General features: G+C 37.2%; 1 protein-coding gene across 6 annotated transcripts in view; it reads left to right on the top strand.

Moving 5' to 3' along the window:
* celf3a (cugbp, Elav-like family member 3a) overlaps positions 1–21,500 on the top strand; it is a 68,284-nt gene that overhangs the window by 24,877 nt on the left and 21,907 nt on the right. For 3 of the 6 annotated variants that reach the window (XM_016474201.1, XM_016474200.1, XM_016474202.1), the window contains exons 1-3: positions 12,613–12,975; positions 17,066–17,153; positions 19,457–19,678. Coding sequence is in view for 3 of the 6 variants with exons in the window: in XM_016474197.1 (XP_016329683.1) it covers positions 3,007–3,136; positions 3,803–3,936; positions 4,131–4,183; positions 4,302–4,428; positions 4,536–4,711; positions 6,668–7,022; positions 7,168–7,434; positions 7,784–7,975; positions 10,910–12,603 (3,128 nt within the window). In the remaining 3 variants the exon portion in view is untranslated. Of the gene's footprint in view, positions 1–3,006; positions 3,137–3,802; positions 3,937–4,130; positions 4,184–4,301; positions 4,429–4,535; positions 4,712–6,667; positions 7,023–7,167; positions 7,435–7,783; positions 7,976–10,909; positions 12,976–13,351; positions 13,507–17,065; positions 17,154–19,456; positions 19,679–21,500 lie in introns of those variants that run through there. The other 3 variants (XM_016474199.1, XM_016474197.1, XM_016474198.1) reach the window with 3 other exon arrangements.

Below are 21,500 nucleotides of genomic sequence, written 5' to 3'. Positions count from 1 at the left end.
CTAGTGAAATTTAACTCCGCTTTCTAAAATGATGTGGTTAATCACAGTTCTTTCATGATTTAAGAGGAGGGGCAAATAATTTTTCACGTAGGGCCAGGTAGGTTTGGACAGCTTTTTTCCCTTAATAAATGAAATTATCATTTAAAAACTGCATTTTGTATTTACTTGCATTATCTTTGCGTAATATTAAAATTGGTTTGATGATCTGAATCTTTTAAGTGTGACAAATATGCAAACAATTAAAAAAACAGGACTTTGTTTTTCACACCACTGTAATTATTTCACCCGCGCCGGACAGAGACTGAGACGGTGCTGCTGCATGTCGTGCCAAACCTCTCACAGCAGCGGCATCAGCTTGAGATCGGCCTTTTTAGAGACCGCCGATCAATCATCCCAATGTGATTATCGCCCGATAATGATCGGTAGCCGATCAATCGGATCTCCCCTAGTTAGATTAGTTTGCAAGAGCGTGAGTATACTATAAACACAGTGAGACTTTAAAAGCAGACTACTAAGTACATGTATCTTGTATATCCCTGATAAAATCTGTAGTCCCAATTTGCAACTTGTTAGCAACTGCCTTTTTAAAGACACATAAAAGCTTAAAAATCACAAGTAGGCCATTACTGGTGTATTTTAAGTCATAGAATGAAACCTGAAAATATCTTGCTCTTGTGTTCACCACAGACCTTATTTCAGGCATTTAACCAAAAATCCATTCAAAATAAACACTTTAGAATGATGGAACCAGAAGGTAAAAAATGCTAACTCATTTCTGGGTTTTAGTACTCATTCCTGTGCCATTTTATTGGTCAGGATGTTATTTAGTGTTGTCAGCATTCTGCAGGGCTTATGTAACAAGTGACCACAAGATAAGCGAGATGTTCAGAAACAACAGTCTGCTGTCACATCATACGCTAGTTCGTGTTCTTAGACTGAGGAGGGACACGTGCATTTCACTCCCAAAAAGCATGTTTTGAGTTTGTTATACAAGAGTTATGTGTATTTTTCTTATGAAATCATCTTTAGATGCTTAAAGTGGTCATATTGTGAGGAATCACAGTGTACTTGGTCTTCTGAGATGAGTTGAATGTTGTAATTTTCAGATTTGAAGAAGATTCAGAAGTCACAATGATGAAAAGAGGATGAAGTAGAATAAATGCTGTTATTCCTAAACTAGAAGAACTAGCAAGAGTAAAAGTTTTAGCTGTTTAAAGCACATGTTGCTCTGCATGTCCTTCTGAAGCTTCTTAGATGTAGAAACTTGTAAAGTTAATTTGAAGTTATTGTCTAACAAGCTACCTGATCATTTCAGTCCAATTTATACCAGTTTGTGCGCAGTATTATTTTGTGAATCTGTCACAATGTTTAATAACATTATACGTGGTCCTCTGGGAGAAATTGTGTTACTTTAAAGCTTTCTCCACATTTATTACCATGGTACTAGGGGTGTAATGGTACATGTATTCATCCCGAACCGCCAAGTTACAGACGCCATGGTTCGGTACAGTCAGATGACGAAAACAGTCAGTCACAGACAGGTGATCAATCCAGAAGGGGGCGCACATGGTAATACAATGCTAACCGACAGGAAAGAGCAGAAGAAGAGACGATCTTTGCATCTACCCAAAACAATGGTGAGGTCAGTTGGCACGCAAGAGCTTGAAGAACTGCCTGCTTGTTTTAAATCAGCAGTGTGGGAAAGTTTCGGGTTCTAGAGATGCACCGGTCGACTAGCCATAAATCGGAAGAATTTGTTTTTTAGTTTTATTTTGGCCGATCTCTGTTCTGGAACAAACTGCATTGCAATCTTTTTCCAAAATGCAATTTGTGTGGAAATATTATGAGTCTGGAAACAGGATGCTATAGAGGCCAGAGATGCTTAAAGGGTTAGTTCACCCCAAAATGAAATTCTGTCATTAATTTTTCACCCTCATGTCGTTCAAAACCCGTAAGACCTTTGTTCATCTTTGAAAAACAAATTAAGATATTTTTGATGGAATCTGAGAGCTCTCTGACCCTGCATAGACAGCAACGCAACTGAAATGTTCCCAGACAGAAACGTAGCAGGGACATCGGTAAAACAGTCTATGTGACATAAGTGGTTCAACTTTAATTTTGTGACGCTACGAGAATACTTTTTGTGCGCAAAGAAAACAAAAATAACATAATTTATTTAACAATTCTTCTCGCCCGAGTTACGTCTTCTACCATTTTGGAGAGTACCCAAGAACGTAATCGGCGTTGTTTACATTAGGGGGGAAAGCGCGCGCATGAACGTAATCGGCGTAATCAGCGTTGTTTACACTTAGGGTAAAGCGTGCGTATGCCTTGTGATAATCTCCAAAATGGTGGAAGACAGTAACTCGGGGGAGAAGAATTGTTGAATAAAGTCGTAATTTTTGTTTTCTTTGCGCACATAAAGTATTCTCGTAGCTTCACAAAATTGAAGTTGAACCACTGATGTCACATGGACTGTTTTACCGATGTCCCTGCGGTAATCTTTGTGACTTTACGGATCTTCTGTATGCAAGAACAGCTTTTAACACTCCAAAGACAAAGGAAAACATGAAATCGCATCATATGACCCCTTTAATATTAAAGTCTGGGTCTAAGACAAATTTACAACCAAATATGTACAGTGATTCAAAACTATGTGTAGGCATAGTAAAAACTTTCCAAGACAGTTTTAATGTGAATTTTATATGAGGAAAAAAGTTTAAGAGTTAAGGGCTGTTCACACCAAGGACGATAACTATAATGATATAGATAATAGATGTAGTCTTAAAAATGGTTTAAAATGTAAAAGAATCGCAAAGTTCATACCACAGCTATTTTGATAGCGACACTATTTGGAATCTCTTTCACAAATTTTTTTTTCCAGCTAACGAATTAAAAAAACTGACCCATCCTCGCTAATATTAGACAAAGGTCATGCCATTGTAAGCGGACCATTAAACTGATTGTTTTATGATGCAGTTAAACTTTTCCTTATTCTTTTCCCAGCGGATGCGCCACACAGGCTTAATCTCTTCTATCTGGCGAATGATGTAATTCAGAACTGTAAAAGGAAAAATGCCATAGTCTACCGCACCACCTTCACAGATGTTCTGCCAGAAGCTATGAAGCTCATCAGGTGAGTCTGCTTTCATCAACATGAACTTTAACCAGATTGTTCTCAAGGACAAGAAATATCTCCTCTGCCTATAGACCACAACAGTGACCACCCACTTTTTCAGAGGTCTTAGTTCTGGAAGTAATTTCTCCATAGAAATTTTATACAGTTCCATAATAAGGAGCCATCACCCAAACAAACCATATCCAAAATGAATCACCACATTGTTTTGAAGCAAAATATATTTTTTAACTTTTTTGTTGTTATTCATATAAAATACTAAATCAAATATTACATGTATTTTATTTTTATTTAATAAAAAATTATTTTATTTTTGGGACATTTTGGATTTTGACAATTTAGTTTAATGATTGAATAATTGACATACAAATCAAATAACAATCTGAATTACATATGTTTTTTATTGAATTATACATTATAAGCCTCTCTCTCTCTCTATATATATATTGTTTTTTTTTTGTTTTTTTTTAAATAAATGAATCATTTTTGATTTTGATATGTTTCTACAAAGCCATCAATTACTAAATGATCCTGCGACCAATGTGCTTCTAACCAAGTATGCATTAATGTGACCTTGTATGCAAATTATTTTCTAAAATCTATTGTGATGTTGCATTGTGTGAATTGCTTTATATTATGAATCTTTGTAAATGTGATTTCTTGTAGTGCCACAAAGGATTCTAAGGTGAACAAGGCAGTGGTGAGGATACTGTCCATTTGGGAAGAGAGAAATGTCTATTCAGAGGAGTTCATCAGTCAGCTTAGGAACGGTTTGGTTTGGAAAGAAGAACCAGTGAAAGGTCTGAATTAATAATTGAGGATGTATCAACTTAATGTTGCTCTTGGGAGAATTTTATAGGCTTGCCAGTATGTTTTTGAGTTTAACATTGAAAGTCTTAATATACAATGTGTTAGAAGACTTGTACATATTTTTGAAATTCTTATAATAAAGTAATGATTTTTCATTTTTAATATTCCTCAATTTTATTTTCAGCTCCAGTTAATGCCAAAGCTGCCCTGAAATCCAAGATTGTTGCTGAGTTTGCGGTAAATAGTCAAAATTCACACTGGATTTGAGTGGCTCTTTGGAACCCCTTGGGTTGGGGTGACTATACCTTTCATTTATACAACTTCTTACCTACTTGTTTGTATTTTTACCTGTCAGCCCTCAGCGTTTATCGAGCATCTGTCCACGTACAGGAAGTCCATGGATGAGATTGAGCTCAAAGAGAAACAGTTAGCTGCAATGAGAGTGGATGTGTGCAGCACAGAGGCTCTAAAGAAACTGAAAGGTCGGTAAACAGTGGCCTTTTAAGATTCTAAATGGATATGCATTAATTGATGCATCAATATTTTTCTAATTTTTATGTGTTCTTTCTTTCCACATTTCATATTTTAGACAAGGCAGGAGGTAAAAGGTTTTCTAAAGACTTTGAAGACGGGAGTGCAAAGCTTCAGGAGTTTGTTTCCTTTCTGGATGGAGAGGTCAAAAAAGGCCCTCCATTGATGGAAGCTCTGGAGAATGCAGACATATTCTACGAGATGCAATATAAAGAGGTCAAGATTGTGGCTAAAGTGAGTATTGCAGTTTAATGTGATGATATGTTTGGGTGCAATTTGAAATTATATTATAAATATAAATTAGCTACACTCCTGTACAAAATATTTTACACTTTAATTTGCAGTGTTTGTTGCAGAAATATTACTAAATGTATTAATTTTCCACACTGGGAGACTAGAATGAATGTAGAGAACCATCAAGTCATTTCAAATGAAGTGGCTGAGTAGGAAATAAGTAAAATGTTGTTTTATTTATATTTCCAAAAAGCACTTTATGAAATCTAATTTTTTCCGTTTGCTTCAACAAAAGCTCTTAATCTCTCCTCACTTACAGCAGCCTCAGGCCTTCTAGCAGACTCATTATTTCAATGCACATATAAAAAACTATCTTTATGATTGAAAGCAGCAAATAGCCCTTTCAGAAGTAATGACCAAATGCTCATTTAATGTTTTTAGTGGTTTCAGCTGCATTGTGCTGCAATTGAGTTTGTACAAAAACAAAGACATCCAGACCATTGTGTAGCAAAATGTTTGTTTTATTTAGTTTATCTCTGACAGCCATATTTGGCCATTTCATAAAAATACAGCTGTATAGTTTATAATTAACCTTTTTTATTTTTACAATGATAATTTTTTTGTGGTCATTGGTTTTGCAAGGTTAAAATTTTATTTTATTTTTATTTTTTATAAGATGATGTAAGGTCTGGGTGATGAGCAATATATGTAAAATTTGTATTAGAAAATGTGTGTGTGTGTATATATATATATATATATATATAGACACAGTGCCCTCCATAAGTATTGGAACAGTAAAGACAAAATTGCTTTGTCTGCTGTGGAGTCAAGACATCTGCAAATATGATTAAAAGATGAATATGAGACAAAACTACAGAATGTCACATTTTCAACACATTCATGTTTTACCAAATAAAAAGGACAGCACTTTTAGAGTTTCATCCCCTCTCTGATGTGAGCATAAGTATTGGGACAGTTGAACTTAGAGCAAATGTAAAAGTTTAAAAGCTAATATTTAGTTGCAAATCCCTTGCATGCAATCACAGCAGTGAGTCTGCCACCCATAGACATCACCAGACTCTTGGTTTCATCCATTGACATGCTTTGATGCAAGAAACACCCAATAATAAAATGTGACATTCTGTAGTTTTGTCTCATATTCATCTTTTAATCATATTTGCAGATGCCTCGACTCCACAGCAGACAAGCAATTTTGGCTTTACTTTTCCAATACTTATGGAGAGCACTGTGTGTGCGTGTATATATATATATATATATATATATATATATATATATGCACATTATTGGTTTAAACAATATTCGTAATATTGTTAAATGCAATATATTCACAGTATTGGTTTAAACAAAATACTATCAAATATACAAATATTGTAATTTTTAAAAAATGTTTTTTGAGCTTCAAATCCAAAAATACAGTAAAAGAAGCAATATTTTGAAATGTTATTAGTATATTTTAAAATGTATTCCTGTGGTGGCAATTTTCAGCAGCTATTACTCCAGTCTTCAGTGTCACATGATCCTTCAGAAATCATTCTGATATGCTTATTTTTATGTTTCTTATTTAATATATTATTTTTTGTGCTCAAGAAACATTTCTTATTATTATCAATATTGTGAAATGGCTTAATATGTTTTTGTGTGAGACGTTTTTTAAAGAATTTGTTGATGAGCCAATATTTATGTGTGAAAAAAATCATTTGTAAAATGTCTCTACTATCACTTTTGATGAATTTAATGCATCTTTTCTAAACAAAATAATTTCTCTAAATCTTAAAAGCTTACTGACCCCAAACTTTTGAACAGTAATGTACATTCATACTGCTCAACCCCAAAAACAAAGCATTTGTTAATGTGCCAATTTTGTGAATGTACAATTTGATAGATGTAGTTATTGGAACTAATAGTGGAACTTTTCTCCAAATCATTCTTCTCCAGGCTTACGAGACATTCGCAAACCGGGTGTCGCACCTTAAGCGCAAGCTCGATTCACTGAAGACTATGTTGCCTAATTCAGATGACTCACCCATCCCCTCCCCCATTGAAGATGCTCCTTCACCCACGGGCTCCGAGTCACCCTTCCACGCTCTGGAAAGGATTGGTACCCCAGACTCCGAGCTGGATGGGCAGGCGATGGAGGAGGACTTGATTGCTTTGGCTGATGCTCCCAGCCCTCTCTCATCTGTCGGGGGTTCCTCCCCACCCAGTGCCCCTTTGGGAGACAAAGACAATCGTGATGTAGAAGACATGGACTTCTCGGATGTAGAGGAGACAGAAACACCTACCATCATAGGTACCATATGACCTTTACCATATGACCCTAATGTTTTTTTATATTTAGTATGTTTCTCACATGTACTGCATTCAAAAGAAACTGATGGTTAAGCTGTTGGGATGCAGTGTTTTGTTTTTCTCTTCATTTTGTATCCTCCTTACAGTTGAGGAACGTGTGGCCTCTGCTGTTGTGTCCAAACAGTCTTCTGTCACTCCAAATGTCATAGAATCCTTGCCAACAACTGAATGCACACAAACAAAGCAAATCGACACCCCAGCAGTGGCAGTTCCCTCAGCAGTAACAACTACTACAACAACAACAACCACCACCACACCAACCACACCGTCACTGCCAGTGAACCTTGCTGGTGTTGACCTAGGCAAGATCAGCTCCATTCTCAGCACAATCACAAACGTTATGAAGAGCTCAGGTGAGATGCTGAAATTTGATTTGTACAGCATGTTATACACAGGTTAAAATATCTTATTAAATGTGCATACCGTTCAAAGCCTTGTCCTAGCAGTAAGCTGTGGTGCTCATTTGAGAGATGCATGTTTGAATGTGACCTGTGTTGTGTCCGCTCCCATTCCCCTACTAATTTTCTTGTCTCCTCTCCACTATTTATCAATATAAAGTATTAAAAAAATCCAAAAAGTAAAATAATTTTGAAATTTGGATTTGGAGAACTGCTTAATAGCATGAAATGTGAAATGTAAAAAACAAACAAACTACATTTGTATGTAACATCATGCATTCAAACATTGCTTTTGCCTTTGCAGCTGTAGGAGTTAGTCCTGTATCTCGGTCTTCCCCAAGTGTACCTTCCACTCCAAGCTCAACTCAAAAGACTCCCACTCCCACTACTGCCCCTCCAGCCAACCCACTGGCCAGCATCCTTTCTAGGGTGGACATCAACCCCAACACTTTGCTCAGTGCTCTGTCCAAAACACAAACCCATGGGGGTTTTCAGGGTGAGAAATGGAAAAGCAAAATGATTTGAGAAACCAAAGAGTTGGGATATGAAATTTGTGAACACAGTAGTTCAAACATGGTATGTTCAAGTTGTTTTAAGTCAACATGAAATCAAAATTAACCCTATTTTTCTTTTAATACATTTGCGGTCTCACTGTGTGTGATTTCATCAGTGTATGTTATACAAAAGAAAACGTTTGATGTCATCTTTCATCAAAATGTAATAACTTGCTCCACCTTTGAAACAACATCCTTCTCAGACGATGTCACCTAGGCCATTAATGTTAATCAAAAGCCAAAAAGCTTAATACTATTTAAATGACAAATAAACAAAATGCTATTTGAAGCTTTTGATTTATGTAATGTGGCTTTTCTAAAATCTCCTCAAACGTTGGTGCCAGACAGGTAGTGATTTATGAGCATAGTAGTCCTCCACAGTCGAATGTGAACTCCGATTCAGGTGTGTCTTCATTCTGGCACCCCGATTCCTGATGGATGCAATCCAACCCTACTTGTTAAATATAATGTTTCATTCGAAAATTCATCACATTACGCAAGTTAAATGAGTTGACAATGTAATTTCATGTTGACCTAAAACTCTATAGACATTTTGCCTAGTTGTGGAAGCAACAGCAGATGATTTAAAAAAAGACTTGGGGCTAGATTTACTAAACAGGGCAATTTACTGTGAGAATGCAATCCCCATAAAAGTGCCAGTGCAGTTTACCAAGAGCAGCGTAAATTAGTGTAGGGTTGTAAATAGGGGTGGGAGAAAATATTGAATCTCCGATGCATCGCGTATCTCTCTTCAATGATTCTGAATCGATTCTGAACATGGTTTTCCCCCGCATATGGCACGTGTGTGCGCTAGAAACAATCGCGGCGGGCTTCATTGCATAAAATATGCGCTGTGAGACACGTGCGCATTGCTTGACAGTGTGTGCTTCCACCCGCCGTTATTTCAGTATTATACTTTAGATATGCTTTCATTTATGCCTTTTGGAATGCAGTACGTATAAGATGAACGAAACTCACGTACTGACAGACTTTCACGTGTGCTTTGTGTTTGATGTCCTGAAGCTCGATCGCGGCTGTGGTTAAATGCACTTGCATCTCCGAATACTTTTATACGAAATTGATGTAAACACAGTCAGTTATGTTTTCAGAACAGGACAAAACATCTGATATATCGAAATAGAAATGTGCATTAGTGTGAATCTGTGTGAATGCAGCCTGTTAAAGCTGCCACTGTCTATCTCATCAGTAATAATAAAACAGCAATAATACTGAGGAAAAAAGAAAAATCCATAACTATGATTATCTGTAAACTTTCGGATAGTCTACTTAAAGAACACTTATTTTTAAAATAAGTAATTATTTTTAAAAGTAGCCTGCTTATATCATTTTTTTTAAATTAAGTAAATTTTGTACAAAATAAATTTGATATAAAATTTATATTAAAATGTAGCCATGTGCAGTAATATTGAAAATTGAGAATGTGACGCATCATGATATTGAGTTGAATCGAATCGTTGACATGATAATCGTAATTGAATTGAATCTTGAAGCAAGTGAAGATTCACACCCCTATTTTTAAGATGGCAGTACTGACTTACAGAGATTCCAACTATAAAAAAAACATAGAAACTGCAATTTTGGTTAAAATGTAAAGTTGTAAAGATGTATTTGCACAGCAGAAGAATTAGGAAAAAATGTAGATCAAGAATCGTTTTGGAATCGGATCGTGACTCCCAGAATCGGAATTGGATTGGATCGTGAAGTGCCTAAAGATTCCCACCCCTAGTTGCAAACAAGCAGAGCCGATTATAATCAAGTGCGGGTAATCTACTAGCAGCACAGTGGCAAAATGGGTTAAGACATGCTTTTTTGGCCGTTAAATAATGGCACAAATACCAGTATATTGAATACTGCAAACCTTGGTAAATCACATTGTTCAATTAATTTAAATATTCTACTCCCATAAATTTTGTGTCTGAAAGGGAAACTCCTACAAATGCATATGAAATAAAGTCAGCTGCAAAAATAACTGTCCACGCCTTTTCATCGCTAATTTTTCCCTCCGTGCCTATAGTAAATTCTGGCAGTAGTTTTTTAATGCCAAAAGAGGGTTTGTGCTGGTACAAGCTCTTAGTAGTCTGGGCCCAGTTGCATGAAAGTCCTTAAGTAATTTGACTTAGGGGTATCCCTGAGGGGGAAAACATCCCTGAGGTAAGGGATTTCTTTAGGAGCATTGCAACAAACGTCTTAAAGGGTTAGTTCACCCAAAAATGAAAATTAGGCTGTGTTTTACTTACCCTCGAAGCATCCTAGGTGTATATGACGTTCTTCTTTCAGACTAATCCAGTCGGAGTTATATTAAAAATTGTCCTGGCTATTCCAAGCTCTATCATTGCAGTCAGCGGGTGTTGCAGTTGAACAGTCCACAAGCCGTCAAATAAAGCTCGCGCATTCATAATAAAATGTGCCGCAGACGGCTCCGGGGGATGAATAAAGGCCCACTGTAGCGAATCCATGTGTTTTTGTAAGAAAAATATCCATATTTCAAACGTAATAAACACTTTTCTCTCACTTCCGCTGACTGTCATACACTGAAGCAGTTCCGGCGGATGACGTGCTGCGTGGGACTTTGTAGCAACACTTAAGGGAACACTTAAATAATTAAGGGGAATACTTAATGACAGCTTTAAGGTTCCTTAAGTTGACCCTTAGGTTTTTTTCTTGCAACACAAGTTTCACTAAGGGCTCCCTTAACCTTATAACTAAGGGATTTCTTAGCTTAAGGGCTTTCATGCAACCGGGCCCTGGCCCTTAGTATGAGTTCTTTAGAAAATGTGTTTTGTTTTTAAATCAATCTGCTGACCCTTGCGTCTCTACCCCTATCTTTCTCTTTCTACAATTTTATTTTCCGCCAGGTCTGTCCTCTTTGCTAAACAACCCGACTGCAAAGACCACCACATCTTCAAATTCTGAAAAGCAATCTCTGACATCACGTCTTACAGCAGAGACTCATACATCTCCTGAAGTCTTACTTGCTCCTTCTAGTCTCCCACTGGCTAGGGATCCCTCCACTCAAGGATGTGTGGCTCCTACGGCTATGCAGTCCAATATGGAGAATGAGAAAGTAACTCCTAGCTCTTCTCTAAACTCTACCTTGGACTCCAAGATTGATAACTTTCTCCAAGGTAACCCAGGGCTGAAAGACTTTAATTTGGGATTTCCATCTGTTCTGTCGTGGCCTAAAGGAACTGTTGATAGCCCTTCAGCAAGTGCAGAGAACCTTGGTGGAACCCCTGTAAGGGATGAAGCTGGTGCTACACCAACGCAAGATGAAATTATGGATGCTCCTCAATCAGAGCTGTTCCCATATCAGCAGGGGCAAATGGTGTCTATGTCCACAGCTTTAGATGCTAAATCAATGCGTCCACTTCCATCTGGGCAGAAACAAAATGCTCAAACCGATCCACAAGCTCATACAGACATGCACCAGAAGACCGCACCAAAAAAAGACTTTAAAAACTCTGTGCCCTCTCTTGCGGAGGCAGAAGCTAAGCGGCATCAACGCATTGAAGCAATGCGTTCCTCTTCTATGTCCAACAACCAGCAACCTTTGAGAGACCGTGTAGAAGCCACCAAGAAATCCAGTGTGATGCTTCAAGAGCTGAGACAAAACCCCTTAATTCATGATGTGGGACCAAATCCTAAAATGGTGGAAGGTAGCTACGCATATCGAGATGATCAAGAGAAGCAGGTATTGGCCAGCTCTGACGCATATGGTGCAGAGCGGTACGTTGCCAAAGAACCAAGACAGGATCTTACTGCGCCTAACTTCTTCACCACACCTCTGCCACCTATCCCAAAGCTTCCTCCTCCACCACAAGATTTCATTCATCCTGCATCTTCTTCGAGAGCAAGTGGTCCTCGTGCCACCAAAGATTTGCCTTTCGGGGAAGCAGAAAGAGGTGGTGTTGATGGCTCCTATGTCCCAGCAAACTCTGATAATGAACACTTATCTCATGAGGTTTCAAACAAGGAGCCTTTCCATCCACATGGGGATGGGGCTTCTCACTCTGCTCATGCACCGCACCTTGTTCCTAAAATCCCACCGAATGGTCCAGCGGACTACAACCACCAACATCCACCAAGAGTACCTCTGCAGCCCTCTTCAAGTATACCCCATCACCGCATTGGGTCTTCTCCTCCAGTACGGGGTTACCATGAAGCCTCAAGTCTTCCTCGACCTTTGCCTGAAGATCCATACTTTGACCCATATTACGAACATCCACAACGTATCCCCTCTCCCCCTCATTACGACATGCACCTAATTTCACCTCGTGCACAAGAGTATTATCCTGAAGAAATACCACCTCACTACCCAGAGCACAGGGTTCCTACTCACCTGGAGCACAGGCCTCCACCACCACACCATATTCGTCCACCTCACCCTGGGCACTATCCAGCTCCTAGGCCCCTTCGTAGGCCACCACCGGTCCATCATGAGCTGCCCTTTCCAAGAGGCAAGCGACCTGGCCCAACTTTTGGCGGACCTCCCAGAGTCAGGGGCCCCTTTTATCCCCCTAAAAGACCTTTCTTGCCTCCACATTACTGAAGTGTGTCTTGTGATTTTTATGCTCCGGTGTTTAGTGCATGTCACAGTGAGCAAGTAAAGAAGTCCAAGTGCTGTTGGGTTATCATCAAGACAAAAATTGCTGTGGACATTGACACGAAGGGGATGGTGCTGAACACCTTCACAAAATCACAATAGAAAAGTGCAAATTTATTCAAGTAACCAAGGGGATGGAATCAGATCACCAAAAACGTTTGAGCAAGATCTGTTCTTTTCCAACACCAAGTCATGTAAAGCGTGAACAGTTGTGCTGCAAGATGAAGTCAAGGAGCACTGGAGCAGAGAAATGGAAAGAATGTCTGGCAAGGAATGCTGGGGGAATGAGATGGAATCTGAAGGCAGACAAAACAAGAGGTGGTTATTCAATTTCATTTAATTCTTCTTTAATTTTTATAGTTTTTGTGTCTAGTTCTATAAAAAAGTCAAATTGAAAGGTTAATACAAAATATATTTTTCCCTTAGAGGGAATGTGTGTACATATCTCGCAGATATGTTTGGGAAACTCAATGGTTTTTTTGGATCAGCATTTAACTAAGGTTGATATGTGATATTTTTTTACTTCCAAATTTAAGTTCAACTGATGATCAAGCTATATTGTTATGCAAAGCTGGTAGTTTTGATCTTATTTTGTACATGTAATTAAATGTACCTTAACAGGTAGTTAAGCTTCATTATCCTCTTTCATGGACAAACTGCAGTGTAGAGAAAAAGTAATCTTTACAATTTTGAGGCAAGGCGCTGAGGTGTACAGAGACAAGTCGTTTTTGCCAACAGTGGCAGAAGATGCAGAAGAAACGAAGTTGTCGGGCAGAATCATCACGGCCTCCCTCAGTTCCCAGAGGCTTTTACTGTACTGACATAAATAAAGATGTGTTTGGAAAAAAACCACTGTGGTGGAGTGCAGTCTCAACCATGATGTCTTTGAGTCTTTTCATCTCAGTTGCTTCCGGACTGATTTCTTTGCTCTTCACAGTTTCGCGAACACCTTTCATTCATTAATAAAATACGATCAACATTGTACACAGAGATTTTATTGTAGCTAAATGGCTGCAACTCATGTTGACTATATATGACTGAGAACTGTCCTACACCGTGTTCTAGAACCAAAATGAGAGGCTCTTTAGCCCATTTAATGTATTTCTCAATTAATTAGTGTTTGAATGGGTAAATGTGGGCCATTTCTATGATAAATTCTATGTAACTGCAAACTGTACAAAGCATAGCTTGAGTTACCAGAATCTAAGTGTAGACAGTTAATTCAAGCTAAATGTTTACCTCCTCACTCGTTCTGTGCGTTCTGTAATCAGTCCATTCCAGCTCCACTTCGGGTTTTCTGTTTCCTATTTAGTGATCCTGGATCCCTTAACGCTCCTCTCACATACTGTAGTCTGGTTTGCAATGAGTATTTACTTCATAATTACCCGTATTTATCTCACTTTAGGCTTATGTTTGCACAAATTGTTTGAAATAGCCAATTATTATGCAGAGACAGATGATCAAATAAGCACTTTATCAAGAGATGACTCTGGTCACACTTCAGTTGTGAGGCAAATGTTGCATCACATTGTTGCATCTTTCTCTGAATTAAATGTAGCATATAAGACAAGGAATTTACACAATAACTTGATTCTAAAATTAAGGCCCAGCATAGTTCCACTTAATTTAATGTCACTCATGCTGGAGTCGTGGCTGATTGGATTAGGCACAGATGGATATTTATGGTGTGAACTCCTAAAATCGGAACAACGTAACAACATGAGGCTTTTTTTCTTTCTTGAGTAACTCAACATTATAGAAGTGTAAAGCAAAAGGAGAAATTCTTTAGCCTTAAAATCAGTTGCAGTTGAAGTTTGCTGGCCAATAGGCAGGATTTTAGCAATGAGCAAAGCGGTATAATTCCACTGATTCTGACGGTATAGAAGAATAACTTCTGCTTCAGATATCTTAAAAAAAAAAAAAAAACAGCGCAAAAGTAAAACATCGCAGGACTTTTTTAAAACATGTTGAAACTGGCTTTTCTGGGTGGGTACTTCAGTAGCCTATATACATCTTTCATGCTTCAACTTTCATCAAACGGAGAAGGAAGCAAAGACTCAAATTAGACTATTTGGCTAATTTATTGTAAAACATTAAATAAAGAAAATATAGCTAAATAACCACATTAGTGCTGCTGGAAACATTAAGTTGCCCTTTATAATGAAGTTAAAAATCATAATTGCTTATAATACTAAATTGCTTGAAATCATAAAATTAGCATTAAATTGCTAAAGACCTGTTAAAGTTAAACCGTTCAATAATTGCCTGAAATTTTCACATATACATTCCAAAAACAGCATATACATGATATTGTAACCTCTAGTTGACTAAGTTTAGCTTTGTTTCAAGTTGCAAAACAAATATTTACACATGGTCTTCAGCAGGGGGCGACAACCTGTGGTGATGTCCTGGGCCCTGTGCTGAAAGGAGCCCACTAATGTCCTGGTTGTATTTTGCTAACTTAAAATCCTCATCAAATCTAGATGATGCATTTTGCTGTTTCAGAGAAAGTTTCCTTTTTAAGAACATCTGGTGATGAGCAAACTTTAAAGGGATAGTTCACCCAAAAATGAATATTTTATCATCATTACTCACCCTAAAGTTCTTCCAAACCTGTATGAGTTTCTTCTGTTGAATGTTGGTAACCAAACAGTTGCTGGTAGCCATTGACTTCCATAGTATGTTTTTTTTCTCTCCATACTATGGAAGTCAATGGCTATTACCAACTGTGTGGTTACCCACATTTTTCGAAATATCTTTTGTGTTCAACTGAAGAAAGAAACTCGTGCAGGTTTAGGACGACTTGATTGATGGATGGACTATCCCTTTAAGTTATTCATAGTTTCACACCAGGGGTCTTCAAACACTCTTTTGCCCTCTGAGGTTCATCCTTCAGTAAGGCACCTGCTGTTGAGGTGTCATACGGTTGATCTCCTCTCTGTCTGTCATGGACACAAGCAGGGTTTTGAATTACAAACTGCCTCAGTAAAACATAACCTTAGTTCTTAATTCATTAATTGATTTAATTTATTATTAATTAATTCCAGCTATACAGTCATTAGCCTACATATTCATGTGTAGAGATTTGGTGGGGCTAGGAGTAATTAACAAACACCTATATCACGTTTTTGCAAATTAAAGTAATAACGAGGTTTAAATGAAAGTTTATCTTAAATATAATTAAAGACATACAAATAGACGTGAAAGAATATAATGGTCAATAAAGTTATCGAATATTCCTTACTGGTTTTAAATGACATTTTGTGTTATTTACACAACTCAAGAAAGGCCAGAGCTCAGCATTCCATCACCATTCAATTCCACAAGCTGTCGTCTCTCTCATACGAATATGCGAAGTTGTTTTGAATTTCTAGCGTAGTAATAAAATAGGCTATATCGAGAGTTAACGCTGAAGCTGTCCAATAGCCTATGTTAAGACAGTCAAAGCAACTGTCTATGGTCGTGTCCTCAGATGTTTCAATAAGACCGATTATGATACCTACACTCGGATTTATTTTCGGGGAAATAATAATAATAATGAAATGTAGCCTATAAAATATTTTGTCGGCCGAAAAACAAAAAAGTCAACTTCAAGCTTCTGAACAGGAAAATAAGATTAAAAAACATATTAAACTAGGTTATTATTATCATTATCATCTGTAATATGTAATTATAAGATTAAACGCCTAATCATTGCAATACATTATTGTAGCCTATGTTATAATTTAATTAATAGTTAATATAATTAGTGTAGAGTCATGTTTTGAATTATAATAGATCTAAATATCTTAAAGTAATTTCATTTGGCTGCTAACGCTGCACCGTTAAAAGTTAACAGGACCGAAGATGAAGTTTAACAGTGATTCTGAGGTTAATCTTCTGACGTTCATCCGCTCGCTCGTCAGTTTACTTTACGTAACATACCTTATTTAAATAGCAGAGAGGGCCACGCCCCCGTACGCGAAGAGCGAGCGCACTGTTCCTAACAGTAGAATGTTTAATAACCGCGTCATGCAAAACTTTCCACAACAGCATGTGCCGCGTGGGATGCCATCCATCAAATTATCCACCCCCGGCATACACAGTTTATACACTAGAAATGACCTCTGTATCAAAATATTAAAATAAACACTTTGCTTAAGTAACCAATGTTTTTTATTCTTCTTTGCATTTAATATAAATTTTAATAGAATGCTTTCTCTTTATATATACACAATCATAGAAAAAAAAAATACAAAAATGCCAAGGGGCAGTACCCTTGGGGGGGTATATATATATATATATATATATATATATACTCTCTTGTATGTATGTTCTATATACCTTCCCCCTTCTGTCACCTTAGTCTTTTAACCCAATCAACCTTTTGTTTTATTTTTCTCCCTCTGTCCATCCTCAATAAATGCAGATCTTCTGGTGAGGACTTTGTCTGCCCAGCAACAGAGCGCTTGAGGGGACATCCAATGCCCTTGTATCTCGTCTGCTTGCAAATCAAGGTAAAGGATATGCAGCTGCACAAAGCACACTCAGTATGTGTTAATTATCCATTTATATTTGCGAGAACTGTAAAATACATCAGGCTGCAAGTCCATAGCAAAGCATGACACTCTGAAGTCAGTGGAGCTGACTGTGGTAAAATGCACTTAACTATTGAATATTTTTTTATGCAATGGACAGAATGAAATATTAGTCTTAAACTTAGATTGTAATGGAGGTTAACTGTATTATGTGCACAACATGGTTAAAGCCTTTATTCTGCTACAGTTGTTTCAGGCCTTCAGGACAAATGCAATAAACAATGTAAAGTTAGAGCTCTACCTCCCTCTACTGGTACAAACTGATGTTAATGAGCTGGTACTTTATTGCTATAGGCAATTATCATAGGTCTCATGGGTTAGCTTGCTCTCTTGTTAGAGGTATTGTGGTTTCTGTTGTTCTCGTAATGAATATGCAGGCAATATTGTATCGACATATTATTAGACAAAGCAAAAATGTAACATTTTTTTTTTTTTAAATGAGTATGACCATATAGGCCTAGCATAGTGTCTAACCCAGAACTGACAAATCGGGTTATTGCTCGAAAAGAATGCACAACATAAAGGTCAGGGTATATCAGTAGGTGACCTTTATGCCAGTCCATTTGAAGTGAGTAGATGCAGCTGATACAATATCTGTTTCATACCTCACAAAGATATGAAGGCCTTGGGCTGCTTGATATGAATTTATATGTATAAAATATAAAAGAAGCTACTCACAAATGATAAAAGCAGGTTGTTTATCATCCAGATTTATTGGCACTTGTTCAAAAATCATGTTGGGCATCTGGGAGCTTACATTTAATTGATTCTCCTGCATAATTCACACAGACTTTGACCACCGACAAGCTCTCAATGCTTACAAATAGGCAATACTGAAATAACCAGCAGGTGTCGTCGTTAATTCAACTGTCTGGTATAACCAGTTGAGTCATCTGTGATTTTAAGTGCGTGCTCTTGTGTACGTGAATGTGTCGTGCATTGGGTCATAGTATAGAGTTATGGGATTTGTTCTAAAGTGAGGTTATCAGAAAGATAACTTTTTAATATGGATTCGAGGTCAAGGGTAAAAACAGCATAAATTGGGGGATTTTAGGGCTCGTGGCAGATGGCTGTCAATCCCAGTAAATGAACACAAGTACTCTAGTCTTTAATTTAGTTTACCCTAAGAGCCAGACAGCCTGATATATATAGGCTAATGACCATTAAACAATTACAGATGAACTTCATGTCCCGGCGGATGTAAAGCGAACACACGGTTTGTGATGTGATCTGTATAAATGAATCTCCTAAAGGTTAATTTTACTTATTAATATTTTTTTTGTCAGTAATAGAGAATGAATTAAATTGAATTCCCTGTCAGATCGCGCACTAAGACAGCGAAATTGCTCGACCGCATAGCGAACACATCACGTAGTTTAGCCTATGTGGGCGTTAATTTGCGAGAAAACATGATTTGGCTCAATGTAGTTTCAGCACCGTGGTCAGAGCTCGACGAGAACAAAAGGAGGATTAGCGTCCTTGATATCAGGCACCGTCGAAATGTTACATGCAAACCTAAAAAAACGAACACTCGAGGACCCTGTTCATCTGAGTGTACATTTCCTATAAGTAAAACGTGTTTGTTTGTTTAAAAAAAAAACATATTTTGCCATATTTTGTTTGTTATTTAACGTAGCTCTTCATGAAGGAACGTGTGACATTATTAATAGAATTATTACTATTGTTCTTTATTAATAATTTTGAATATGATTATTCCGTCCTCCTTTGTCTTTTTTCCCCCATTATGTTTGCTTTAATTTTTTTGTATACATATGGAAAATTCATTGGTCTTTTTTGTCAAACTAGTTTCCCTCGTACAACTCATTCTCAAAACAAAAGGAGGTGAATCATGCTGTAAATATAGTACTGTATTCAATTTAGCTATGATGATCTGCAGTAATTGTGAGAAAATATAAAATAAACGATCCCTTTTTATATATAAAGTTGCAATTACAAGATTTTGAGTCACAAACTTGAACTATGTGTTATAAGAACTAAAATAATTGCGAAACAGTTGCATTTGTGAGATATTTTGGTGCAGATACAAAAAACAGTCTAAATATAGAGATTCTATACATGAGATATCTATATCTATATCTATATGAGCTGAGATATAAAGACGCGATTAGGAGAAATTCATGATAAAAAAATTTTAACCTGTTTTTACCTCGTAAATATTGTATCACACTGATATGAAAGGGACAGATGTTTCTATTTGACAGCGCCCAGTGGTTTTGCGGCTACGCTGTGTGAGAGGAAAATATACACGCTCCCTTAAGCCGAGTAAACGTCACGGTATCCACACCCCGAGGGAGGACAGGAGATGGACAGGAGGGGGACACCGGCTTTCGACGTCAAAAGCAACGGGTTATACGGAGTGTCAACACCGCGAATATAGGCTACAGCATTACAGTGCATCTTCTTCACAGCCTCTGCATTAAAACGTGAGTGAAATCGATTTTATTTGCATTTATACTTGTATTGATTCATGCATGTATTCTAGTCAACAGGAGATATTTGAGAGGGCAGAGAGAGACAAAAACCAAGACGACTCGAGGGTGACAGATGCACGAATTTAGTTAAACGTACAGGGGTTGGCGTTCAAGCCACCCGCTCTCCATCAGCTCTCTTTATCTGTGCACGTAGAATATCAGACCATATTCACAACCAGGCAGAAAGACAGCAAATAAACAAACATCCCCTTGGGATTAACAAGAGAGAGAGAGAGAGAGAGAGAGGGGAGAGAGAGGGAAGGATACTAGAGCAAATTTCGCCTTGCACAAACACCAGAGAGCTAGTAAAAATTGATTAAATTATTTTAGTCTCTATTGATTTAAAGACGTGAAGTTGCATGGATAGCTGCATGTTTTGTTCTCTATCATGTATGTGCGTATGTGCAGTTGGTGTGGTGACAAAGAGCCACATACGCCTGAGCGTCCAGTGAGGATTAAACAAAGAAGCAATGGGGATATCTGTCGATATTTATATGCATTTCATTTTATTGCATTCACTTTTAATATGGTCTCTTGCCAGAGCTCGTAACACAAGTTTCTTTGTTCTACTATAGCATTTTAATCTCTTAAAATACCTTAGAGATGGACTGATCTCTCGTATTTATATTCTGTTTTTGGTGACACCTTATAATAGCATACATTATTAATATTTACATTAAATAATGCATTCATTCAAACAGATCATTAATGTATACTCAAATAGCTCGAAATTGTGATTATATATATATATATATATATATATATATATATATATGTATGTATAGCTACTACAGATCTGCTAAGCATTGTATGATGTTGAAATATCAAACAGAAAGCACTGTATAGAAATCCCTATTATCCTCCATAATATTATGCAGTTAATTCAGCTCAAACTTAAACTTTGTTTTGTAGATAATTAGATCATTTTTTTGTATGCTATCTGTTTGTGTATAAACGTTATACTTGTAAAGAAATGTAAGATGTCCCATTGTGTGAAAATGTTCGGCATTCAAATTGACGGTCATGGAAGACGATATTGTAATTCTGGCAAACTGAATGGCGATTGGAGGTTGTTCTTGAATTTATTTGCATATTGAATTTTGATTGGTCTAGATTTATTACATCTGATTAAGTATGCCTTCATATTGCGGAATAGAAAGCGCGTTAGCCCATTTTGATTCTCGGTAACTAAAGGGGGTTCGGGGAAGTAAAAAAAAAAAAAAAGAGGTTGGGGGCCTTAAAAGAAAATGTTTTACATTTAAGTACAAATATAGTAGGTTTTGGCTGATTTTAAAACGTTTCAGTTACCACAAGTTACAAATTAGGACTCAATATTCTCACATTTCGCTCACGAACAGAAATGACTTGAGTGTGAGGAGGTAACCATAGCAACAGCTCCACCAATCGTATTTTACATTGATAAAAAAACCATGTAAAAAACTTAAATACTGTCGTTATGTGTCAATACGTTCGATATACATTTTACAGACCCAGAATAAAAGCATTAGTGTTTTGTTTAAAAGGTCTCCCAGATAGGTAACGTTTGGCCAACTATATATAGGGGGCGTGTTAGAACGAGCCGTTTTAGGGGGGTGTGGCAGAGTCTTAACTTTGATAAAGAATATCTCTTTGGTTTTGAGACTTTAGTCTTTGCAACTTCAGGGATCTTATCTATTGACGAACAGCTTGTAACACTCCAAAGAGAAAGGAAAACTTGAAATCGCATCATATGACCCCTTTAATGTTAATTATCCAGTTAATGTTTGGCCTACTG

The sequence above is a fragment of the Sinocyclocheilus anshuiensis genome, unplaced genomic scaffold (genome assembly GCF_001515605.1).
Source record: "Sinocyclocheilus anshuiensis isolate Anshui unplaced genomic scaffold, SAMN03320099.WGS_v1.1 scaffold1960, whole genome shotgun sequence".
NCBI lineage: Eukaryota > Metazoa > Chordata > Actinopteri > Cypriniformes > Cyprinidae > Sinocyclocheilus > Sinocyclocheilus anshuiensis.
Note: the sequence above shows the minus strand (reverse complement) of the source record. Positions and strands in the feature narration are given on the sequence as shown.